Genomic DNA, 26,871 nt, shown 5'->3' with positions numbered 1-26,871 from the left:
GGTATGAATGCAATATATTTTGATAATATTAATTAAATCTCTTTAGATTCAGCTCTGGAAAAGAAGAAATACCTAATAACAACGAACAATAGAGGGAAGTTTGATGACAAGTTTAAGACAGTCTTAAACTGAGTTTATAGCTCTGGGTTTCAGACCCTTAGAGAAAACATTATCCAGATCAAGATCATGAATTTATCTTCAGTCCTCAATTATTAATTTGTTACTGTCTATCACAGACTCTTTACTAGAATGGTATTTCTAGACCAAAGATAAAAGATCAAGAATTGCTTGATAATATTTTTTATCAAATCCTACCTACTTCAGATATTGAGAAAATTTTCGTTAGCTGAGAGGTTTAGGAAATTACCAGAATCACTGTTATGTGATTATAACAATTATTTTGTGACATCTTCAAATCAACCCAATCTACTTTCTTCACATTCCAATTAGTTCTCAATATTTCAGGATAAGTATTTAGCAGTTGCCATTTTTTAAAAGCAAGAGATGGTTTTGATTCTCACAATGTCTGCATTATTGAAAAATAGAAGATAAGCCAAAAGATAGGGGAAATGCTATCAAATAGCTACCTTAAAAAAAAAAAAACCTTGGTTGATACTTGATTTTGCTGGTTTCTATGTTCTGTATAGTAACACTACCACTTGACAAGCATTTAGATCTGGATTTGTAAAGATTAGGCAATAAAGACATTTCTTCTCTTCTTTCACTTGGAATATCAACACCACCTCTACCATGTCATGCGTGCTGGCTTGAAAATGTTTTTTAAAATATGAACTATTTGGACAGAACACAGTGAATAAAAGCATTACATCTTTGTTTAGCCAGGTCAATTTGAGGGATTATGTAGGTTTAGTAGCAAAAAAATGTTCAAGTATTCACCGGTTTAATAATTTCAGTAACTTAGTAAAAAAAATCTATTTCTATTTATTATCTGTGATGTTTGGGGAATAAATATGCTGATAATTCTTTTGCAACTCTAACACGTCTGCAGCAGGACCCTCTCTAAGATTGAGACCCTATGAGGTACTAAAGCAAGCATTCACTTCTCTCACGCTTGAGGTCACAAGTTTTTGCAAGTCAAAAAGGTTGAGCATGCCAAAAATATCATGCCGCACACTACCAAATAAAAGAACACTGTTATTCTTACAAGGAAAGGTTTGACAAGACAGGAAATAGGCAGGGTCAGAGAAGTTTACTTAATACTGAGACTTATTTAACCATCGTGAAGCCAAAATACAATGACAGTTAAAAAAAAATAAACAAATAGCCGTTACACAAAACAAAACCCCAGGATACATGGTCTCTACTGGAACCGATTATTAGATTTTTTTTTTTTTTAGCAAATACGGGAAGTGGGGATCCCCAGAGAATCCTCACCAAATTTCTAGACATCTTCCCCCATTGACTTTTGTAGCATGCCTTTCACTGAGATAATGCGGATTAAAACGGTTTTAATCAACAGGGAGAAATTTGAACAAAGAAAAATCAGTCTTAAAATGCTGCAAAAGAACTTCATTGAAGGGAATCATTTTAAAAGTTGTGTTCTCCTAAAACTGGGGAGTGAGGACGAGGAGGAAAACAGAAAATGGAAGATAGGAAAAATCTAGCTGTTCATTACAATTTTCCATTTTTTGTTTAAACACAGCAGGAGGGCAAAGCTGCTGGCTTCTCTTCATCCTTGCAAATGCCAGGAGGGATTATGCAAACCCCACAACCACCCAAATCTTATTTAAAGTTATAATCATTGTTCTCATTTAATGACTTTTGCCTGCTTTCACTCAAATATTGCTGCATCTTGTTTTCTGCCAGTTTGGACCCACTGGGAGTCGTCAATTCATAATTGCAGATAAACCTTTTAAAATAAGAAAAAAAAAATGCTACCTTCACACACACAAAAAAGCAAACATCAAGTGACATCTAGTGGATGTCTAGATACTATTTTCTAAGGCCTCTGGATAGCAGTATTCTCAACAATATATTGTCTTAACACTGCTTGTAATTTTTGTTTCTCAGGCAAAAGTCTCTGTCTCTTCCTAAGACTAGGAAAGACAAGTTTTCAGATAGGAAAGTGGCCATTATGGGGTGCCTGGGTGGCTCAGCGGTTGAGCATCTGCCTTTAGCTTAGGGAGTGATCCTGGAGTCCCGAGATCAAGTCCCGCATCAGGGCTCTGCTTCTCCCTCTGCCTGTGTCTCTGCCTCTCTCTCTCTCTGTGTCTCTCATGAATAAATAAATAAAAATCTTAAAAAAAAAAAAGGGAAAGTGGCCATTATCTTTTCTCAAAGGAAAAAAAGTCTTTCTTTAGCAGCGGAATAGCAATTCTCGAGATAAATGGTCCTGAAAGTAACTCACCTGTAACTCACACCCTAAAGTGCGCAAAACAAGTCACAGAATTTCCAACATTGGACAATTATTTGGGCAATTATCAATTGTGTAGATGGTTCTTAAGATGATATTTCAGGTCTCAAATTCCTCTGTTCATCTATAAATTTAAAGAGCATTATTAACTTGGCAAATCTATATTTAGTCCAGCTATGGTCCCCATTTATCCTTTCTTGCCCCTCCCCTCCCGCAGGAGAATTGTACAGGTATCCAGGTCCACTTTCCATAAATGAGTAACATTTGCTTGTTCATCACAAATTGTTAATGAACAGTGACTTAACCAAGAGAGCAGTTGAAAACTTAATTGGGATTGGGATTGCTTAACAACTGCTCCCCAGCGATGTCATGTGTCTGAAAGGCGTCGTGGAGAATAAATGTCTTGCATTGGTTGTCTATAGAGACTGCATTTGTTAAAGAGACAGAAAGGGAAATTATAGGGGAATTAGAAGATGGTGTTTAAATTTAGTATTTTCTTTCCTTTCAAGGAAAGGAAACTTGGAATATGCAACTGTAACCCAAAAGCCAGCTGTCTGGCCGTTCGTAAGACTTCCAGTCTTTTAGAGTCACTCTTCATTTTAAATAAAACACACACACACACACACACACACGCACACACACACACACACACACACACACAGAGTCCTGCATGAAGGCCTCCTCTGATTTCCTGTAGAAAATCTAGCATTCCCACCTTCCCTTCCATTCCCCCAATCATTTCAGGAATTCTTGAGAGTTCTGTTCTTTCTTTCTTTCTTTCTTTCTTTCTTTCTTTCTTTCTTTGAGAGCTTCCCTCACTGTTAATCTCAGCTCTGCATCAGACTTCATACCACTGTCTTATTCTTTACCTACTTTGGCCCATACGCAAACTTTTCTGCTTTTTGTCCTCCTCCAAAGCACCCGTGACACTGAAGTTGTGTGTGCAGTCAACTTTATTGTAGTTTGGGTAAGAGGAGGGAAGCTGCAGCACAGATGGCTCAGGGAACAGATTAAAGTACTCAGTGCAGTGATACAATGTCTGGGATTTGTTTCAAAATAATTCATTGGGGTTGGGGATGGGGGATTAGGTGGGGTCATAGAAGAAACAAAATCAGCTGTGAGTTGATAATTGTTGAAGCTGAGTGATGACTGCATGGGGTTCATGCATTCTACTTTTGTATATGATTGAAATTACACAATAAATATTTAAAAGAATAAGTTCCTTGGTGACCCTTGATGCAGGAAGTTTCTCACTGGCTCCAATCCCTTCTCTGATTAGCCTCCATCGCATTTTGGGGCCCCCTTCCACCTGAGTCTCACTGCCTCTCCTCCTTCTCATGCTGCCCAAGCAAGCTTTGAGCTCTGGGACCCACCCTAATACTTAAGGATCCTATCAGAATGGCTTGCCAACTCCCTAAAAATAAAGAAACTAGTTGTTCTTCTACTTTTTTTTTTTTAAGATTTACTTATTTATTCATGAGAGACACAGAGACACAGAGAGAGGCAGAGACACAGGCAGAGGGAGAAGTAGGCTCCACTCAGGGAGCCCAACATGGGACTGGATCCCAGGTCTCCAGGATCAGGCCCTGGGCTGAAGGTAGCACTAAACCGCTGAGCCACCTGGGCTGCCCAGGAAACTAGTTTTTGCCCTAAGAGGAATTCTGCCTTGAGTTTTTGAAATATCCAGCTCAGATAAAAGTGATGCAACTAGCATGCTACCTTGAGAATACAGAGTTTTAAAAGGTTAGTTCTCTTCCTCCTAAGATTTATATTCTAATTGAAGTTCTCACAATTGATTCTAACGGAAGCTGACACAGACAATTCTATCAGGACAAAGCAGTTTAAAAGATAAGATTCTGGGGGTGCTTGGGTGGCTCAGTCGGTCCAGCATCTGCCTGAGGCTCAGGTCATGATCCCGGGGCCCTGGATTAAGCCCCCATCAGCTCCTCCTGCTTGTGCTACTTCTCTCTCTCTGTCAAATAAATAAAATATTTTTTAAAATAAAAAATGACAGATAATATTCTGTGCCTACAAATAAGCCTTGGAGAGAAAGCACAGGTAAAATGTGGCAGATGGGTGATTATGTTTGCCTTCCAAACCGAAATATGCTCAATGTAGACATTGAGTCGCATATAAGTAGAGCTATCCCTAGAAATAAGCGACGTATGTCTCTCTTACCACTGAGCTACGCGGCAGTAGCCAAGGGCTACACAGATACCCCAGCAGTCTCATCAGAGGCTCACTGGAAGCCTGAGGAATCTAAGTGCCCACCCCCCCCAACGCCCTCACCTCCATGAACTTGATGGGAGGGGAGGGAGGCACACTGGCCTGGAGCCCATGTAATTGACCAGTTTCTCTTCTATCTTAATCAGCATCAATGGGCAACCTGCTCCTTTGACTTAATTTTGCCTACTTTAGCCTCAAAAATGCAGGCTTCGCTTAGAGCAGCTCTGAAGTCACCTGGGATTAATGTCCAAGCCCTCTCTCCCCCCACAAAAGGCGTGCTTATAAAGAGAGGAAATGAAGTTTATGTCAGGAAGAAGAGTTTTCACTTCAAAATGCATGTGCAGGCACAGTAAAGAGCATTTGCTCTGGATGATGATGCTAATAATACAAAGGTGGGAACTGTGTCTGTTGTGCCTGAGAGGGAGGAAAGGGGGTTCAGAAATTTGGGGATGGGGAGGGACAAGTAGCTGTGGCTTCTGCAGCCACTTGCCAAATGCCTCTGAGCAAAGAACTTGGGAAAGTGAACGTGTTACCGTTGGCATGTGCCATTGTCCCCAAACACATGTGAGACAATGTCAGCACTTACTTCTGGCACTAAATTGAAAAAACACTTCCTCTCTTTCTGCCAGCACCATTTTTTTCTCCCACTCACCCCCAGAGTTTGACACAATTTCCATTCCAAGGAGACCCAGCAACGATTCCAAGGAGACTGGCTAACATATTCCAGTGAAAAGAGCTGGCGGACAGTGTGAGACGGGCACGGGGATCAGTTTAGGCTGAAATGAATTAGGAAACATTTTTAAGTTACCCTTTGAAGTTTTTATTGCCTTATCATCAAACAGCTTCTCTTCTTTGGCTGTATATTGATTTTTCTGACTATGAAAAAGTGTTTCATCTCTTCTATGATAATCAAACACAGTCTCAGTTGAACGGGCACCTTCTTTTTTTCTGAACCGTTTTATTCCACATATCATGGAATTATCCTACACTCTCCCATCTGACAGGACCTTCAGAGAGCATTAGTCTTCTTCTAATATTATTTTTCCTATCATTCCCAACAATATAATGTTTCCATTACAAACATATAGCTGCAGGGGATTATATCATTATTTGCCTTTGTTTCAGTCAAAGTATATTTTATGAGAGCTCCCTGTCATTTGTCCTGAGTTATGCTACTATTTGTCAAAACATCACCTCTGAAATTGCCTGCCTCTCCAAGATGCCAGAAAAAAAAATATTTCATGTCAACTAAAAGTTAAACCCTTATAAATCCCACGGGGGTTTCAAAATGGAACACACTCGGGATTTCATTTCCCTCTACTTATAATGCCCTTTCAATACTCAGAGTGAATGGACTTGCAGAAGAGTAAATTGTCACAATATTTCCCCTCTAGCCCCTGGCACCTTAGAAAATAGTCACAGAGGGTCTTTCTTTCCCAGGCACTTGTACATATTGGTTTAGTATTCATACCTGAGGGGAAAGGTGGATTAAACTCTTTCCTGGGTGGAGAAGGGGTATGAGATCCTGAGTCAGGAACCCTGGAGTCTAGTCCTACAGCTGCTTGTTTAGTTGATATCATGAGCCCAAGCACATTAGAGTCTACCTTAGTCTCAGGTAGTTCATTTGTAATCTAACAATGTCTCAGTCTTAGAAAGTTTCGTTCTCGACCTTTGTTTTTATACAAAGTCAAAAAGCAAATGCTCTTTACTGTGCCTGCACATGCATTTTTAGTGCTGTTTCTATCCATCCTTCCTTTGCCGTCCTCTGTGCTTATTGCCTGGCTATTCTGGCGATGGTCTCTTAACTTCATTGTCACAGACATTAGATTAATATCAATCTTCCTGGGGCTCAGCTCTGGGATGTTGCTCTTTGCCCCAACTCTCCCATGGCTGGCCATTGCTTCGCTGGCACTTAGCATCCTCTGGAGTGGACCAGCCACCCACCGTTCTGGACCAGTTACCAGCAACTACTACCTGTCCTTTGTACTCTAGTCTGTTTGCATTTTGGTTTTGCCATTTTGCTGAATGCTTTCTGTGCCTTCTTTGTATTTTTGAGACACATCATATATTTCAATGATTTTCATATTTTTCTAACTTCCCTTCTAGATGGTATCCTTCCTGAGGATAATTGCTACCATTTATCGACAAAATATTCTTTGCCGTGGACTGTGTGAGATGGCTTACACCCACCATTCCTATATTTTCTAATGTAAGGTGGATATTATTATCCTTGTTTTCCAGATTTTGAAGACAGAGACTCCGAAGTGGTTAAATACTGTCCTTAAAGTCATACAGCTAGCATATGACAGCTCACATCTAGAAAGTATCGTCTAGGAAAACACTTAATTGATGCTGGCACTTGCCCAGCACACAGATGCTAGGCAAATACGGTATCAGCATGAATGAATGAATGAATGAATGAATGAATGAATGAATGAAGATTTTTATACCTTAAATATAGCCCCTGACTTTAGACAACTGCCACCAGGTGGCAGTAGTTTGCCACAGCCATACAGCTTGGAGTCCAAATTCACTAAATGGCAATAGGAGAGCCCGGAGGGACCCTGCGCATTACCTCATGACTCTCCTTACTTCATGCTAAAAAAATTGAGCAGCCATAAGGTTATTTTATTTACTCAATGTCTTTTAGTTGATAAAAGAGTAGGCCTTAAACTCGAGTCTAAAACACACCAAAGCTAGCACTTTTCTATTACAACAGCTTGTGTATTTTTTCCTCAAAACTTGTAATTTATAGTCATAATCTTCTGTATGTTTTCAATATCAAAAATATTCATTAAAATAGTAAATATGATCAAAATTATGCAAAGATGTTTTATAAAATTTTAAGCTTTTTTCTTAAGGAAATGATATAGTTTTCATTTTAAAATGTTAAAATATAGATAATGCAAAAAGGGAAACATTACTAGCAATTCCAACAGCCAGAGATAATTGTTATTTTGGTACTATTCTACCAGAGGTTGCTTCACTCATCTGTAAAATCCATTTTTGAAAATTAGGAGTGAACCAAGATAGGATTTAGTAACTTGCTAATTTTAAATTTTCTCTATAATCTTACTTTCATAAAGCGTTACTAGACAATTTCCTTAGGGGAACTCTTGGATCTTTTAAAATGTTCCTAACCTAACCATGTTTAGTTGCCAGTAAGGAGAGACCATTTTTTAATTTACTTCTCGTTTTTCTTTTTTCTTATACTTCTTGAGAAGATTCCCTCAGTGAGAATTCCAGTTTCATTTATGTTTCCCTCTTCTCATGCTCTTTTCAGTAAGGAAAAGAAAAGGCACTGTGAAAACACTGTGTCCATAATCCATCTCCAAAGGGAGAAGTGTTTTTTCAGCAAAGGGCATTTTATTTTCCCTTCTGAAAAGTTATTTCTACCGACCTCACTTCTCAGAATGATGGTTTCATACTAGAGGGTATGATTTCTAGAATTGGGTCAGTTACATAAAATAGTAAATTTTGTGCTAATGAGCAGAGGTACAATGGCTTTAAATGCCTGATCAATGATTTGATTTTTACTAGAACGATTATATGCCTCTTAGCATGGGTTTTGCCTGTAAAGCTCTCCCTCTATCTAGGGATGCTTCTGAATCTATAAATATTACTACAAATATCATTGAGCTTTGGCACATGATTTCTATTGTTCTCTGTAATCTGCGGTTCTTATGACCGACAGTTTATCACTGCTATCTTAAGGGGATGCAGCAGAGGTTACCAGTAGGAGAAGGAAGTCGTGGGGGGCCAGAGAGAAGTATAAATTATTGGCACTTTCCTAACGGGAACCACTATTGGAGTTGAAGATGCAGGGAAAAGAAGAGAAATGAGAAACCAGACCAAGAGTGACCTGGGGATAGTCAAAGCAAGACGCTTATGGTAGGAGCCCTGCTGACAATGGACTCACACTACTCCTGTAACCATGCCAATGTATCTGAGGTCCATAATCCCAAAATCCAATATATTATTCACTTCACAAAACTCCAGGTGCCTACTTAGCTTAGCTCTCTAGTGTTACTATCATTCTTCTATTTATATGATAGAAAATGAATTTGAGAAAATAATGACCTGGTATATCCTGCCAGGTGGGCCGGAGAGGGTCCTGTGGCAGGAAGTACTGTGTAGGGAAGGTACTCTGAAACCAAATCTTGGGCCCTGGCTTCTTATCCACCTAGGCCAATTGTCCAAGAACTAGTACGCGGCTTCTTCTGCAGCTAGCCACCAACGTAAGTTAGCTGATGGAGCAGCAGATGCTGGTAGGAGTCTCCCTAATTGTTCCTCTTCTGAGGTGTACAGCACCAAGGACAGGAAGGGATAGTGGGCCTCATTCGAGAGTGAGGCCAAATTGGAAGGAAGGCTGCCCCAGGAAGTTAGTGTGGTTATTAATCAATTTGTTGTTAATTTAAAGATCAGAAGGTGCAGTCGTACATGTGAAAATAAGATTTATCTTTGGCCATCAGCAAAAAACTGGTTTTCTTTCAGCTGGGGAGGAAGAACTTGTCCTTATAAATGGATGCTACTGGGTTCCCTTTTCCTACCAACTGAATCCACCTGGTTGGAATAAAGCAAAACTGATGTGAGCTTAGGAACCATGCCTTATTAGCATAGAGCTTTCAGCTCCTAGAAAACCAGTCCAGACTACCATTTAGGTGTTCTATTTTGTAATTATTCACTATATTGTATATACTTTTTTTTATTGTATATACTTTTGTTTTACCACTTTTCTAAATCTTATATTGCACAATAAAACAAAGTAAAATTAGTGTAAAATATCCAAACTTCGCATATATAACATAGAAAATTAGTCTCCAGTGAGCCCAGCCCAACTAATTGGTAGGATGTGGCTCTTCCATAGGGCATATTCTTTGCTTTTTTTTTTTTTTTTAAATTAAATTTGCTCTCTTAGGTAAGTTCCATGAGTCTGTCCTTAAGCCACTATAAAGAAAAAACTCAGCTTGTTTCTTTCCTATGTAGGGAAAAAACTAGGTCTGCACTCCTATGTCTTTCTTCCCTGTCTCCTTTACTACCCACATTAAACACCTCACTTCTGGTCACTAATTGCGTGGAGGCTTTTCCAGACACCAAACAATTCTCCCCAATATCAGCAGGGTGTTCTATAATTTAACTCAGTTCTGTCACTATGTAGCCAGAGAGAGCATCAGATCCCACAGGTTAAGGGCTCAGTCCCACAAGACTGTCCCCACCCCCGACACACTTCAGATACCAGTCACAAGCCCAGGCTGTCACCTGTGCTGCTGACCAACTGGCTGTAGATCGGAGGTTCCAGTGACCCCTCCCTCAATTCAACTTGCTAGTGTCTCAAAGAATTCAGGGAAAGACTTGCATTTACCAGCTTATGAAATGACATGATAAAAGACCCAGATGGAAGAGATGAGTAGGGCCAGGTATGTGGGAAGGGTCATGGAGCTTCCACTCTTCCAGCACTTCCATGTGTTCACCAACCTGGAAGCTCTCCAAGCCTCTTATTTTGGGGATTTTATGGAGGTTTCATCCCATGGGCATGATCCATTTTTTTTTTTAAAGATTTTATTTATTTATTCATGATAGTCACACACAGAGAGAGGCAGAGACATAGGCAGAGGGAGAAGCAGGCTCCATGCAGGGAGCCCGACGTGGGATTTGATCCCGGGTCTCCAGGATCGTGCCCCAGGCCAAAGGCAGGCGCCAAACCACTGTGCCACCCAGGGATCCCATGATCCATTATTAATTCCAGTTTTAGTTCTTCTCCCCTCTCAAGAGAATAGGGGGTAGGGACGAAAATTCTAATCATGGATTGGTCTTTCTGATGACCCCCCCCCCCCCCAGGAGCCATATAGGAAGCCACCTGGGGTTACCTAGGAAATCTCCAGGTTTCAGGAGCTCTGTCAGCACCCGGAGTCAAAGACCAATATTAGAACAAGAGGTGCTCCTAGTTCTCTTATCACTCAGGAAATGACAAGGGTTTTAGGAGCTCTGTGCCAGGAACTGGGGGCAGAGACATATATGTATTTTCTTTAGATTAAATGTACTGATCTTAGTTCCAGTCTCTCAGGTCACTTATAATAAACCTAATTCCCTTTGAGTCTTTAAAATCGAAGATCTATCATACTCCAGGGACCTTCTCTAACCACTCCTTCCACGGTCTACCATGTCCAACATGCACAATTTTTCTCCACCCCCCCCATCCCAGATCTTCCATCTATCTATCATGAACATGGTTTCAAGTCTCTAACTTTCAGAGTAGCTTCAGATCTGAACAACTTCCCTCAAGAATGGTGCTTAGATGGAAACAGATGCCAGGTACGAAAAAACTGGAGGGCTGTCATCACCCATCTCTTCTATTCTGTATTCTCTCTACAACTTGGAAGACTTAAGATACTGCAAACAAGGGCTTTGAAGCCACAGGACCTGAGCTTTAATAGTCAGTCATTAGTTGAAATGCTAAGCAAGTTGCTAAATGTCTCTGTGCCTATTTGTCATCTATAAAGAGTGCTTTATCTACTTTCCCACAGGTATGCTATGAGAGAAAAACAAAACAGTTTGTAGAAGTGCTTAATAAAACAGACTTTCAGTAAGTGGGAATGAACATTAACAGTGTAAGCTAAGCCCAAATCTCTTGGCAGTCACATCATACCATTTGTTCTTACTCAACTGTTACTACGTACTGGTCAGGGTTCAGAGAATAGAATCCACTAGTTTAGCAGAAAGAGATTTATTTAAATTTTATTGACTGCAGAAATAATCTATATCATGACCCAGTATACACATGAACACACAAATATAACTCAATGTTCACAATATTTACCCATCTGACATGTGCTGTCCTCTGCTATTTCTCTTTAATTTTTAAAAATGCATTCGAGGAGTTGATTTCATGACTCACTAATGAATTGTGACCCACAGCTGGAAAATACTCCATTGCAGGTTATAAAATGGCTTAAAGAATCACTGGAAGGACAGAAGAAACAAAGTACACTTTGCTTCCAGGAATTGAGCAGTTGAGGGCTGCCTCCTCCAGAAGCACTCCATCTGCATGACCCACACTCACAAAACGACGTCTCGTGAATCTCACACTAGTACATCTGAAATAAAGCAAAGCCTAAGGCAAAGCCTAAGTGACACCCAAAGCCCTGGTGCAAGGGGTCTGGGAATACAGTACAGGAAAGCACACCTAAAAGGTCGCAAACGATATCTGTCAAGCTAATCCACCAAATCAGACCCCTACCTGCAATGACATGCTGCTTACACATAGGAACTCAAAAGCACTTGGGATCAACAAACCCAGTGGCTTCAAAACACATTACTGTACTTTATCCCTATTAAATTCCATATTTTCTTGGTTATGGCCTATTATCGCTATTAGATTGAGGGAAACTCACACAACTCGTACAATTTATTTGATGGAATAAAATCAGAAGAACAAACTCACTGGAAATCCTCAGGTTACATCTCCTTTCACAAACATAGCTCTACCCGGCCAACTTGGGCCTACCAAAAGGAGGATTAAAAAATAATTAGAGGTGTACCTGGGTGGCTGTCAGTTAAGTGTCCAACTCTTGATTTCAGCTCAGGTCATGGTAACAGGGTTGTGAGATGGAGCCCCATGTGAGCTCTGTGCTGAGCATGGAGCCTGCTGAAGATTCTCTCTCTCTCTCCCTCTGCAGCAGCCCCCCTCAAATAATTTTTTTTTAAAGATTTTATTTATTTATGCATGACAGACACAGAGAGAGGCAGAGACACAGGCAGAGGGAGAAGCAGGTCCCATGCAGGGAGCCTAATGTGGGACTTGATCCCAGGTCTCCAGGATCATACCCAGGCTGAAGGCGGTGCTAAACCACTGGGCCACTGGGGCTGCCCAATAATAATTTAAAAATAACTTGAGGATTTCTCGTTTTCCCAATGTCACAAAGAATCATAAGATGAAAAAAATTTTGAGAGCAATGAAGAGAAGGAAAACAAACAAGGAATAACTTCAACTTTTTTATTATCTTTTTAGTTCACTTCATACAATAATTTATATCTGTGAAAGAAAAATTTATTGAATGAAAGGCACTGCTTATGATTTACAAAGCAACGAAATAAGTTTAAGAGGTAGCATTTAGTGAATTAAACAATACAAGGTTTGGATCTGTAATTGATATACATTTGATAAAAAAAAAACAAAAGGTTTGTATTAGGTCATCACATATATTTATTTATACAATAATCAAATGCGTAAAACATAAGCAAGTAAGGTTTTATGAGACCCCAACAGAGGTATCTTTTCCTTAATCTTAAGAAAACCAAACAGTTTTAGAAGCTAAAGCTATTAAATTTACAGATGTGCAAAACATCCAAACACTTTAAGCAAAAACTATTTTTAAGAAAAAAGTATGTTTTCTCATTTTCTATTCTTGGCATAATGTTAATTCTTCCCAGTAGAACCAAAACCTCCTGAACCCCTTTCAGTGTCATCTAAAACCTGGAAAGACATAAAGGTGATAGCCAGGTAGTTAATTTCATTTCTCTTTCGGTTCTCTCTAGCTCCTAATCTGTAAGACTTTTATTCTTGCCATACCACCCTTTCAAAAAGGACATTACAAAAAGAAAATTAAATTTTTAAAAAGCTCCATAAATAAAATTTGGGCAATTTTCAAAAAAGCTAGAGAAATAGAACTTCAGGGTATATTTAAATGATTTATTATCCAAAGTAATGCTATGAAATAGCTATGAAAAACATTTCACGAAATTCTAAAATAAGCTTTTAATTTTGCTTTAAGTAGGACTATTATATGTGCTATTATTTAATTACAAAGAGCAGATGAAACCTTCAAAATTGTATTTTTCCCTTCACTGAAGATGATACATCATTTATTCCCTACTCAGCTTTTATGATACTTACCTGAACTTCCTCTATTTCTGGATAAAAAATCCGTTCACAAATGAGCTGTGCAATCCGATCGCCCTTTTTGACTTCAAAGGAAAAAAAGTTTATTACTGATATTTTATTGATGCATTCTCTATATCTTGCCTGTACAGTGAGAATTATAGGAGGGAGCACGTGTTATCTAGACATTCCTAACTCAGAAAATTCACTGCATTTATGTGATTATATGCATTTAACGTACCTTCAAACTTTTCTTTGCCAAAATTAAATAGCACAACACCCACATTTCCTCTATAATCTTCATCTATGACGCCAGCTAAGGAAAGAAAAATAATATTAGCATGGTTTATGCTACCAAACACCGATGGTGAGGTGTATTAGTAGGTGTTTGCTACCGAATCATTCTTATGCAGCTCCAAGATTTTAATCCTCACAAATGAGTGAATCTTGCTCGGGGACTCTGTAAAGTCTCAAAAGTAAGGAATGAATATTACTAAAATGCTAACACATGGAATTTATAGAACGGCCCTAATTTTCCCACCTGTCACCCCTACAAATGGTGACCATTTCCTATTCCAAACTGGGAGTACGTACTGAGCATCTCAGAAAACTACTACTGTTCATCTGCTGCATACCTGCTAAAAAGACTACACGAGTAGGGTTTTAAAGGCTTTTCCTAGTAGCAGCTTCCCACTAATACCCAGATTGAAGTACGATAGTCATAAATAAAAACGTCAAACCGCCTGAAGATCTGCAATGGAATAAGCCAATGCTGACATTGTTAAGCAGCAGCCTAGCAAATATCAGAACATTCATTTTATAACAAAAATAGAGATGAATCTCTCCATTCATACTCCTCCACTCCTTTTGATTTGAGCCACCATCCTTTCTTAGAGAATGACCTATGACCTCTCAGAAGACATGAGCACATCAGCTCAATAATGAGTACGCTTTTCCATAATACAGTGTATAATCAGTGCCTATCTGAGATTACAAACAAAGACAACAAATCTTTGCAGGAGAGGAACTTGAGCCAGGGCCCTGCCTTGGCCCAGAGAGGTACATTTACCAGGCTTGTTGGCATTTACATTTGAGCCGAGAACTTAAAATGTTTCCAATAAACAGAAGCACAGATAATGCAGGTGCACCAGGACTTTCCTGTTTCCTCTTTCAATATTGAGACATAACAACTCAATCTTTTTAGTATATTCAGAATGTGCAACCATCACAACAATCAGTTTAGGGGAACATTTTCATCACCCCCTAAACAAAGTCCCCTACCTATTAGGAATCACTTCTCTTCTTCCTCATCCTCCCCACTGCCAATTTCCTTTTATACATGTTCATTTCTCCCCTCAGTTTGTAAAATGATGGATAGGATTCATGTGACTCTAATTCAAATGTAGCTCCATGTTACAGCTTACATATTAGAAATACCCCACCTCCTGAAAAACAAACAAAACTCTCATTAAAGAAAAAAAAGAAAATAAAAATAATCAGGAGTGTAGCTCAATGGGTATTAATGCTGGTTGACCAGACTCGTAACTATTTGGGGGTCAGCTGAAAAAAAAAAATGTTTTAAACAAAATAAGCATTCCCTTTCAATTTTCTCATATAGAGGGAAAATCTAGCATGGGGAAAAATACTCAGAAAAACCAACATTTTAGATTTTTCCAGTGGATTATAGAAGTTTAAATGAACCCCTGTGCTTTGTAAATGATTTACTAGGGATAAGTAAAATTGAATTGAAGCATTCTTAAAGGTTTCTGACACAACACTTTCAAGAGCTTGAATTACAGGTAAGTAATTTGTAACAGTGAGAAGTGAGAAGGAGGAGTAGATAAGTAGCAGAAAGGCCTCAGAGGTGGTTCATATCACGTCTAGACTAAAGAAATAGTCTATTTTTTCCTAGTTGCACAGAAACAAAACCTTGACCAACTCAAAGAATACTGAATGCCTGGCTTCTTTTCTCCACTGCCACTTGACCATTAAATTAGTCCTAAATGTGTTATTGGTAGAATGATGGGACCAGGTGTTTTCTATATTATCTATACGTAGAAAGTTCTGGCTGTAGGAACAACCTGGATCAGATTCAGTGGAGAAATCCTTGCAGAGAACATGCTACTCCATGCTGGACAAATGACCCCAGAAGATTATGGAATCTCCAAGATGGAGGTCTCAAGTGCGGGCTAAGACTCGTTTTCCTAGGAGGTGTACAATGAAAACAATGTGGACCAACTTCTAAACTCTCAATTTCTACTTTCTAAGAAAAATTTTAGATTACCCAAATAGCACACATACGTATAAAGTAAAACTCATAATGTTCCCCTACCTTCCCTCAGGTAGCCAATGTGACAGTAATAGATTTTACGTGTTACTTTCTTGTATATTAATCAGATGTCAGACATCCTTGTGTATTGGTGATTTTTCAGTCTCATCAAAAAGTCTCCAAAAAGCACTTTCTTGATCAGAGGATGTGTACATTTGAAATTGTAATGGATATTTCTAGATTACTTTTCAAAAAAGGTGTATAATTCAAACTTTTATCGGCGATATTTAAGAATGCCCATTTCCAATGTCCTTGCCAAACCAAATGGCAGCAAGCTTTTCTTTTTTTCTTTTTTAAAGATTTATTTATTTACTTGAGAGAGAGAGAGCAAGCATGGGAATGAAGGGAGGGGCAGGCAGAGAAGGCAAGAGAATCTCAAGCAGACTCCCGAGCTGAGCATGGTGCCGGGAGCCTGACACAGGGCCTGATCTTATGACCTTGAGATCATGACCTGAGCTGAAAGCAAAAGTTGGATGCTTAACTGACTGAGCCACCCAGATGGGAGCAATTAAAAAAAACATTCTGGCCAACGTAATGAGTGAAAAATGGTATCTCATGGCTTCATTTTGCATTTCCCTGATGATGACTGAGGCTACAATGGTTTTCCTCTGTATGTCTGTTGCACATTTATATGTCCTCTTCTATATGATTTTTTTCCTTATTTGTTTGGGTATTTAATTCTTTTACCTGTGACCTGCAAGTGTTTATGTTTTTACTTTATGGTATCTTCTCCCATACAAAAACGTTCCCTTTTTGTAAAGGCCTTTGTTATATATCTATAAAGTAGTCCCATCAAACTCAAATGGTTAGGTGTCCTGAATTCTGCAAAGCCAGATATCCACTAAGATTTTATGCTTGGCACACAGAGATGTGAAAAGCCTTTTAACTAACTAAAAGAAATGAAGCTGTTTGAAGTCAATTAAAACGTATGGCAGGGGAAAAAAGGCGCCCTCAATTAATACTTTTCTTTTTTAGCATGAATGCCAATAGTATGAAAAAATCCAATAGTTCCAAGTTTATTTATTACTCAAAGGCAATTTGACCTTCAAGAAAAACCCAAGACATTCTTTTTCTACATAAGGAACATAAGTGTCAGGGATATTTCTCTTCATGAGAAAGCAGAAAGTATTTTGAAGTTATCACTGGAAAAATCATACATTGGAACTGGCAGAGTAATTAACTGACTTCAGGCAAAAGTTTTACTGTGTCAAGACTTTGGCATGTCATTTGTTGGAAACCCTCTTTAGTGAAAACTATCCACACCTACCAGATGTGAATTCTGAACAGAATCCTGCATACTCAACTTTTCCCTTTGACCCTTATTTACAGCCTGGGATTTCTAACAACATCTCTCTTCTGAAGTAAAAACTTGTGGCCAACTATGATAAACGTGTGCCTAGGAGACATTTTTAAGATACTCTGCATCCAAGAACACACCACAATGTGATTTTTATGAATAATACCACACCAGCCACCAGACAAACGAACTTTCCATTTCTTTTACATGAATGTTTTTCAGAAGGTTGTTTTAAACAGAGCAAAAATTAGTGACAAGTCAGAAAAGTTGCCATATTAAAAAAAAAAAAATCTATGAATTCTCTAGGGGACAAGAAGTCTAACTTATAGGGTCTAATATGTGCCAAGTGTCAGATGCTTTCACTCAATCCTTCAGAGGCAGGCACACTAATTTTCATTTTATGGGACAGCAAACTGAGGTTCAGAAAGTAATAAGTAGCCAATTAATGACAAAGCTGGGAACCAAGTCTAGTTGTTACCCCAAACCCCATGTTCCTTTCACAACCCTTTGAGATTTCTTAAAAATATATGCAAATCTCTTACATCCTGAAGTTACAGTCCTCAGTTACCATACTTGATGTTATAAAAGTACTTTTGAAAAGCAAGCATAACTGAGCCCGGGGCCATTCTCAACCCAAGTGGGTTGTTCACCCCTGCTGTGTCAAACTTGGCTCCTTGGTTCCTATGAAAGAACTACTTTGGGGATCCTGTCTTGCCCCACAGCACCATCTAGTGACACCATGGGGAGACAAAGGGGCAGGCCAGAGACAGCCTGGGGACCTGGGGACAGGCCTCATTCCTTACTTAATGCCCTCAGTGTAAGTGAGTTCAGGACAGCAGTTGGCTGGTGCAGGGGTGGGGGGAGGTGACACCCTGCATTTAATTGCAGTGTAAAGAACAGATGGACTGGAGTCATGGATAAAGATTCCAGTGTTTACCATGTCAACTTGGGCTCATCTCTGAGCTAGTTCTTCATCTGTTAAAAAGTAGCTTTGTAAAAATGGGAGGGATTTGGAAAATCTAGCATATTCACTTATGGAAGGGGGGCGCAAGGTGTCTAGGTTTTTGTTTTGTTTTAGATTTTATTTATTTATGAGAGGCACAGAGAGAGGCAGAGACATAGGTAGAGGGAAAAGCAGGCTCCCTGCAGAGAGCCCGATGTGGAACTCGATCCCAGGACCCCGGGATCATGCTCTGAGCCAAAGGCAGATGCTCAACCACTGAGCCACCCAGGCACCCCCAAAGATGTCTAGTTAATGAAGCACTCTGCTCACTATGATGGGAATAAAAGTCAAGATAAAGGTCAGTGAGGTCTATATTCCAGAAAGGAGGAGATCCAACGCAACAAAACCATATCAGAAAGTGCAGAATTTCCTTATGGTGAGGGTGGTTAGGGAACCTACAGCAGGAGGGCCAGCAGAGACTGGGGCTCTGTGTAAAAGGGGCTCCTCCACAAAGCTGGTGGCTTTGAGATCCACGAGTAAGGCTTTATCATAAGGGAAACAGGGGTCGCTGAGTACTTGTTGGACAAAAAATGTTGACAGGGAAGCAAAGTGTTTCCTCTTCTCAGGGAGAGTCTTTTTTTGTTTTGCCAAATGTGTATGGCTCTCTTATACAGGTATGAAAATTCTTCCAAGATTGACTTGCATTTTCTATAACCTTTTGTTTAAACAATTTCTTAGTTATTTAAACAAAACATACTGGCTTAAAAAAAATGACATAAAAGCTTTTCCTACTCTTATAAAACTACCTTTCTTCTAAGAAGAGAGTCATTTTTGGACTACATTCAGATTATCACTAAGCCAAGGCAAAAACCCTATCCATCGGATAATGTCTAGTTAGCCTATTAGTAAAATAAAACCATTTCACATGTCATTTTAAAATTAGACATAATCAAATGATATTTGAAACTGTATCACAATTGTCTATTCAGAGATGGAAATTTCTAAAGACACAAAACAAAGTCATTTTCTTTTCTTAAAGATAAAAATAAAATATGTCATTTGATTACTATCTCTTAAGCACAGGCAAAATAAATATATATCCATATATTTACAGAATAAAAATGTAAACATATTACCTCCTACGTCAATGAAGTGTTTTGCAGCCAAGCCAGAACGGGGAGCTAAAAAACAAAACAAAACAAAAAAAAAGGAGAAGTTGGCTTCTTTGCAGGGGGAGGGGCAATATTGGATATAATTTACACAACTGAAGCATGCCACTCTCAGCTCTTAGAACATGTACCTCTTCATCTTAACTTGAGCAGATGGTTCTGGATTAAAGAACGTATTGATTATACTGTATTATTAAATAAGGAAAGCACAGTGTAGAAAAGCTCGACAAAGTTCAATTCAAAAGCAGCTTAAACCACTTCCACACCACTTCAGTCCATTGAGGATCTGTGGTGGCATAGCAGTAGACTGCGAGGGTAGACTGAGAGGTAAGCAAGTGGGGACAACCAGAGACAACTCTTTCAAGCAGCCTGGCCACAGAGGAAGGACAGTAGCTGGCTGCGACACAGGACTGAGGAAGAAACGTCTGAGATCTGAGCACAATGCAGTATAGACGGGGAAGAGGGCAGAGGAGGAGGGTGGAAAGAGATAGGCATAAACTTAACGAGCAGATCTTAGCTTAGACCTTGGGAATCTTATTCACGATTCAAATGCCACATGACATGTCTGTATAAACAAGTGAACCAGAGTGATGAAAGGCCTAGTATCAGTCAGGCAACGGTCAAAAAGTAACCTTAGAAATTAATTCCAATATTTAAATAAAAACATAAAAAGCTAACTTTGTACCTTACACTTGCTGACTTGAGCGTCAGGCCCGTGGCTAACGATCCTGGCTTCTAGTTTTCTATTCCAGAATAACTTAAACCAGGCACTTTGTCAACAAATGTTGCTTCTTCCTGCTTTTCCTTTTATTTCATCCCATCTCCTGATCCCCACTCCCTGAAATATTCTCAAAATGCAGCCAAATGCTGACAAAAGGAGATGAAGAAAGAGCCCATCTTGCTTTTTCTTTCAAAGGTCAAAGTATCAGCAGTTCTCACGCTCGTGGCAAACAAGATGGTGGTGTCCAGCCCCTCCCCACCCAGAGGAACACCTGTTTCTTTATGTTTACTCTGAAGTGAGAAAATGATTATGCTCTTGAAGAAAGCTTTGAACTCTCCAGTAACAGGTGACTCGCTCTTCCTTCTATCATATCCACTCTAAGGTGTTCCCCTCTTGTGCCCTGAAGGGTGTCCCTGACCCCAACACACCCCATGGGAAGACACCCGAACAGTAAAAGGCTAAATTGTCTGATGGACTCTGGGTGAACAGGAACCAGGAGTTTCATTCTTAGGATAAGAAAGGCCGTGTGCCATGAGCCCAAGCCCGCCCCCATTTCTTATCTAACAAAAATTCTCATCACCATCTTCACGAAGACATCTGACCTCAGATGCAATGTGATCCTTGAAGGGGATCACCTGTATTTTCAGGTTCTCAGGGAGGAGTTGAGAGAAAAAAGCTCCTGGGCCAATGTGAGCCTCCTAAAATCTCATGGAATCAAGAAAAAAAGAGGGTGGGGGGAATGCACAAAAAAGCAGATATGTAAATGAAATGTAATGTTTTCAAATGGCTGTATTTGCCATCATAGTTAGCACTTCTTTATTTTAGGACACACACCAAACAATATCCATTCCCTCATTTATATCCTAAATGAAACTGAAATGAAGGAATATATCATAAAGGAAGACCCTGACAAATAGTTACTATCTTAAATCACTTACCTACTCTTCCATAGCACCCAGAAGGAAGAGCTACTTGAATGTCTGTTTTCACAATGGCTTTCTCCATGGGTGGTAGTATATAATCATAGGCACTAAGAAAATAATGAAGGGAAATAACCAGTATTTATTCATAAAATTGTTTTTTACATTTTCTTCCTTGTGACAAAGTATATAGATTGGTTTAAATATGTGTCACAAAATAATTTATGCAATCTTAAATTTCAATAACCTATCTGATTAAGAGTTCAGTACTCTAAATTTCCAATTCATATTTACAAAAAAGTTTAGGGATGCCTGGCTGGCTCAGTTGGTGGAGTGTGCAACTCTTTCTTTCCCTTTTTTGAGGCAGAGAGAGAGAGAGAGAAAACATAGTGGGGAAGAGGGAGACTCAACATGGGGCTCAATCTCACAACCCTAGATCATGACCTGAGCCTAAGTCAAGTCAGATGCTTAACTAACTGAGCTACCCAGGCACCCCAAGTATGCAACTCTTGATCCTGGTGCTTGATCCTTGTGCAACTCTTCAGCCCCACACTGGGTGTAGAGATTACTTAAAAATTTATGAAGAGGGCAGCCTGGGTGGCTCAGCAGGTTAGCGCTGCCTTCAGCCCAGGGCGTGATCCCAGAGGCCCAGGATCGAGTCCGACATTGGGCTCCCTGCATGAAGCCTGCTTCTCCCTCTGGCTGTGTCTCTGCCTCTCTCTCTGCATCTCATGAATAAATAAATAAAATCTTAAAAAACAAATTATGAAGAAAGTCATGGTAGATATTTCCTTTTAGTCCATTACTATAATGATGCTACCTTGAGATATAATCATTCTGGTGATTTTTTTTTTTTTTTTTTTTTTTTTTTTGGTTTAAGAGGTTATCAGCATGCATTCTTGTTCTCCCTTGAACAAAACTTCGTAGGGAAACTGAAGAGCATATTAGCAGGAGGGGAAGAAAGGCAGACTTTTAAAAGATATATGTTTTCACATGATATAAAAAGAAGAGAAAGAAAAAAAAAAAAAAACAAGGGAAGATGTTCAAAGATGATGGCATAGGAAAATCCTGAGTTCACCCCCTCCCACAGACACACCAAACCTATAGCTACTTATGGATCACTTCCCTATAAAAAAGGGCCAAGGAAGAAGGGCAAATACTTGCTAATAATAGCTAATATTTACTAACCCCTTACTCTGTGCCAGGTAGTCCTAAATGCTTTATATAATTCATTGTATTCTCACAACAGTCATTTAATGGTTAGGGAAGACAGCAGAAGGAAGAGGGAAATGGGTGGACAACACGGGGGAAGGGGGCAGATAGAGTTGTGTTGGTGTATCTGTTCTGCTGGTCTTGGTAGATAACCACGCTTATCCAGCCGAAGCCATGAACCTCACTGGTTGGGGGGCAGAGCTGATCACTGCAGAAGCCCTGGAGGACACTGCTGAGGACCTGGTTCTCTAAGATCCACCAGCAGATGCTGCTATTGTTGCTATTGCTGTAGCCCCCTTTCTTGACAGACATTTAAGAGATTTTACACTGAGCAGACCTGTGAGTTACTTTGGAAACCTTAATGAAGTCTGGTAAAGCTGTATTACATTTTCCCTTCCCTCATTGAGATGTCCTCTTTCAATAGTTAAACTCTAATTTATTAAAGAGATCAGTTATTTCCATGTCTATTTCCACATATAGTTATCTCTGTTCGCAAGAAAGGCATTTTTTAAAAAGATTTTTTATTTATTCATAGAGACACAGAGAGAGAGAGAGGCAGAGACACAGGCAGAGGGAGAAGCAGGCTCCGTGCAAGGAGCCTGACATGGGACTCGATCCCAGGACCCCAGGATCACGCCCTGGGCCAAAGGTGGCGCTAAACCACTGAGCCACCGGGGCTGCCCCACGAGGAAGACATTCTAAGTATCTTAAATCTAAGTCTCTCGTATGACTCACAGCAATGCCCAGACATCACTCCACTTTTATTCATGAAAACGAAGGGACTGAATACATCCTTTTCAGCGATAACAGACCATACCTCATTTTTCTTTTTCTTTCCTGTCTTCATTACTATCATCACACACTTCTTTCTACCCTTCTCCTATACTCCCTAGGACTCCGATCAATAGTTCTCACATTAGAATTACCTGGGATGCTTTAAAGTAAATTCTAAGGGGCAGCCCGAGTGGCTCAGCGGTTTAGCGCCACCTTGAGACCAGGATCGAGTCCCATGTCGGGCTCCCTGCATGGAGCCTGCTTCTCCCTCTGCCTGTGCCTCTGCCTCTCTGTATGTGTGTGTGTGTGTGTGTGTGTGTGTGTGTCTCTCGTGAATAAATAAATAAAATCTTAAAAAAAAATAAATCCTAAGGATTTAGTAATGTATAAACACGCATTCATTCCCCCTAGTATCACTGGTCACCTACCTTAATGTTTCTAAGACCTGACACAGTAGTCAAGGGGAAAAAAAAAAAAAAAGCACTAAATTAAGAGTCAAAAATTTTATTACATTCAAACCCTCAGGCAATAAACTCAGCTCTTCACAAACTCCCTCACCTGTAAAAAGTAAGTAGCACTTATCTACTTCAGGACTGTTGTCAGGATTAAATAAAACCACACAAATACAGTTTTTAGTAGAGGTAAAAAGTACTGAACAAACGGAAGCATAGTAAGATTACTGATATTCACGCTGCATTTCATATTCCTGCCGTTTCTAACATCCCCAGTCCTTGGGGTGAACTTGAATATGGACATATAGAGAAATTTCACAATTCCTTTGAGGCAGAAGCACCCTTCATTAATCCTCCCCAGCTATTTTCACATTCAGCACCTAGACTTCCCCGTGGCTTCTCTCTTTGGTGCAGTGCATCACCCTCAGGCCACGCCTTAAAAGCCACGTCAGACCTTGTTCATCATTACCTTCCACTTAGGAATGGGTACGATAGATAAATGCTACAAAACAAATAATGCTTTGGTGGAGGTTTATATATAAACTATATATATATAGTTATCATTCTGCACGCTTGTCCCAAATCCTGATTGAATTTATGCTAAAGAGGAAAGCTAACATTTTCAGCATTAGAAAAAGTCAGAAACCCTACATATATGCAAAAAGAGTTTGCTTATGTAATCTTTCTTTAAATTTTCATTTATTTTTTTTAAAGATTTTGTTTATTCATGAGAGACAGAGAGAGAGAGAGGCAGAGACAAGGGAGAGGGAGAAGCAGGCTCCATGCAGGGAGCCTGATGTGGACTCGATCCCGGGTGTCCAGGTCACACCCGGGGCTGCACACCCGAGCCACCCGGGCTGCCCTGTAATCTTTTTTTTTTTTTTAAGATGTTTATTTGCGAGAGAAAGAGAGAGAGAGAGCATGCTCGGGCAGGGGGAAGGGCAGAGGGGGAGGGCGAAGCAGATTCCCCGCTGAGCAAGGAGCCCACAGTGGGCTGGACCTCAGGACCCTGGGATGCTGACCTGAGCCAAGACAGACGCTTAACCGACTGAGCCATCCTGCGGCCCTGTTTCTGCAATCTTTTAAGTGAAAGGTTCACCGTGGCAGCAGATGGCAAGAATATAGGCTAACGTGACTGGGAGTTGTAGAACTGCAGAGCTGGCCCTTCTCTCGTGGGGTGGGGATGGCGCGGGCAGAAGGCGGCCCAAGTCCCCACTCACCTGTACAGGTCGTAGCCCGCGGCCCGCGGGGACCCCTTGGTCGGGGCGGTGGCGTGCTCTGAGAGCCGGACGAAGCGCAGCCGCATGCCGTCCTCCGCAGGCCGGGCCCGCTTGCTGGGGGAGATGGCAGGTGTCGCTTCAGAGCAGGGCATGGCGGGGCAGAACGGGAGAAAAGAGAGCAGCAGTGGAACGAGTGACCCCAGGACGAGCGCGCCCGCCAGAATTTTAAATCTCCCGCCAGCAACCACTCGCCCCGCCCACCGCCCCGGACGAGCCCACTGTCCCGGCTGAGAGGGGAGGCGACGTTCAAATTTGGGGCTGGAAACCCTTCTTGCGAAGCGGGTTTGGGATATGGGAAACCACTGCGCCTTTCCAAGCTTTTGCAACTCAGGGCACAGCACCAAGCCGAGCGCGGCCAGCCTCGGGGGCCTCTGGGTCCCACAAGAGAACGCAACCGCCCCTCCCACTGGGGGCCCTAATGGAGGCGCGCACGCGCACGCGCACGCGCAGGGGCTGCGCGCCCTCCCAGGGGCCGCAGCGCCCGGAGCCGGGGCGGGGGGGAGGGGCGGCCTCCCGGCGCCCACTGCCCGGGCGGCCCGGGGGGCGGCGGCCGCGCTCCCAGCCTCCCCGCGCTCCGCCAGGCGCCCGACGTTACTGGCGCGGCAGCCGCCCCGGCTCGGCCTGCGGGTGCTGGACAGCGGTCGGAAGAGCGGCCCCGCGGCTTCTCCTCTGGGCGCGGCGCCGCGCGCGTCCTTAAACACGGAGCGGAGCCAGGACGTGGAGGAGAGAGAGCCGAGCGCGGGGCGAGGGCAGAGGGGAGTCATGCCCCGAGGTTCGGGCGCCGGCTGGTCGTCGGCCGCGGCTGGCGCGCCGGGCCTGCACCCTGAGGTCGCGTCCGGCTGGGATGACCTCGGAAGCAGTAACGCCGCCGTGTGACGAGGAGCGCACGCAGGCCCCGGCGCCCCGGGCGCGGCGTACGTCTGCCTCGCGCCCGCGGCCCGCGTCGATTTGCGGCCCGGGATTTCCCGGGGCCTGGCCCCTGCGCGCTGCTGCGTGACCTGGGGCGGCGCCGCCGGCGGCCGTGGCTCCTCAGGTGCTAAGCGCACGGAGCCGCCTCGCGGGGCGGGTGCAGTCGCCGCGCGCGGCGTGTCGGTTACCCCGTGAAGGAGGGCGGGGGCCGCGCCTCGCGACGACCCCAGGACGGCTAACTCGGTTGCCAGCGCCGCTTCCTACGCCCCAGAGGAGCAGAGATGGGGAGGGGGACCCCCCAGTGGCTATGCTTCCAACAGAGATCGCGGCTACCCTGGAATAACTCACCGGAGGGATGTGTAAATGGCTTTCTAGGTAATCGTAAATTGGGTTTTCGAGGATGAGCGTCCAGTTATTTCCAGAACTGCTGCAAACATCTGAAAACCAAGAATGTCACGCAGCTTGTCAAAATAAATGCAAACTGTGGTGCAGTTTTAGAAAAATGACAAAAAAAAAAAATAGGGTTTTGCTGAGAAAAAAAAAGGTTTTGCTGAGGAAAAAGAAAAAAAAATAGGGTTTTGCTGAGGAAAAAGAAAAAAAAGATAGGGTTTTGCTGAGGAAAAACAAAAAAGATAGGGTTTTGCTGAGGAAAAAGAAAAAAAGGGTTTTGCTGAGGAAAAAGAAAAAAAAGGGTTTTGCTGAAGAAAAACAAAAAAGGGTTTTGCTGAGGAAAAAGAAAAAAGGGTTTTGCTGAGGAAAAAGAAAAAAAGATAGGGTTTTGCTGAGGAAAAAAAAGGGTTTTGCTGAGGAAAAAAAAAAAGGTTTTGCTGAGGAAAAAGACAAAAAAGATAGGGTTTTGCTGAGGAAAAAACAAAAAAGATAGGGTTTTGCTGAGGAAAAAGAAAAAAAAGGGTTTTGCTGAGGAAAAAGGAAAAAAAAGGGTTTTGCTGAGGAAAAAGAAAAAAAAGATAGGGTTTTGCTGAGGAAGATAAGACTTTCCTGCTGTGCCTTACAGGCCCCGCCTCTGCAGCTTTTTATTGGCTCCTTTCAAATGTTGGAATTCCTCGGGATGAGGTTATGGATTATACCCTTTATACTCTCTTCCCTGCCTTTAAACAGCTCCCACCTGATGGGAGATGCCTCACCACCGTTTTCTAGCACAATAGCCTTTTCTAATCACATCATGTATAATCTGTACTTCTTTCATTATTTACTTATTTTTTCCCATTGTCTATTTGCTCTAGTAAACATAAGGTCCAGAGGGCAGGGACCATATATGTCTTCGTTCCCTCTTGTATTCCTGGGGCCTAGCCTCGTGCCTGGCTCAAAAGAGTGCTTCATAAATATTCTATGAATGAAAGAGCTCTCATCGCCTATTTCATCCGGC

General features: G+C 41.5%; 1 protein-coding gene and 1 long non-coding RNA gene across 3 annotated transcripts in view; one reads left to right on the top strand and one right to left on the bottom strand.

The window, feature by feature from the left end:
* Positions 1–12,579: 12,579 nt before the first annotated feature.
* Positions 12,580–25,970, bottom strand: DUT (deoxyuridine triphosphatase). Of its 2 annotated transcripts, none has more exons than XM_049104147.1 (7): positions 25,833–25,970; positions 24,516–24,651; positions 20,876–20,967; positions 19,184–19,228; positions 13,720–13,794; positions 13,494–13,564; positions 12,580–13,073 (listed from the first exon to the last, which is right to left on the bottom strand). In XM_049104147.1, exons 2-7 carry the CDS (start codon positions 24,599–24,601, stop codon positions 13,017–13,019), a joined length of 426 nt encoding a protein of 141 aa, XP_048960104.1. In that variant the 5' UTR covers positions 24,602–24,651; positions 25,833–25,970; the 3' UTR covers positions 12,580–13,016. The 2 variants fall into 2 exon arrangements, with proteins under 2 accessions (XP_048960104.1, XP_025328663.1); XM_025472878.3 differs by lacking the exon at positions 25,833–25,970 and adding an exon at positions 25,171–25,437.
* Positions 25,719–26,871, top strand: part of LOC118352919 (uncharacterized) — a 31,564-nt gene continuing 30,411 nt past the window's right edge. The window contains exon 1 of the long non-coding RNA XR_007407276.1: positions 25,719–25,859. This is a non-coding gene — a long non-coding RNA (uncharacterized LOC118352919). The remainder of the gene's footprint in view (positions 25,860–26,871) is intronic.

The sequence above is a fragment of the Canis lupus genome, chromosome 30, assembly GCF_003254725.2.
Source record: "Canis lupus dingo isolate Sandy chromosome 30, ASM325472v2, whole genome shotgun sequence".
Classification (NCBI taxonomy): Eukaryota; Metazoa; Chordata; class Mammalia; order Carnivora; family Canidae; genus Canis; species Canis lupus.
This window is presented reverse-complemented; position numbering and strand designations above follow the sequence as displayed.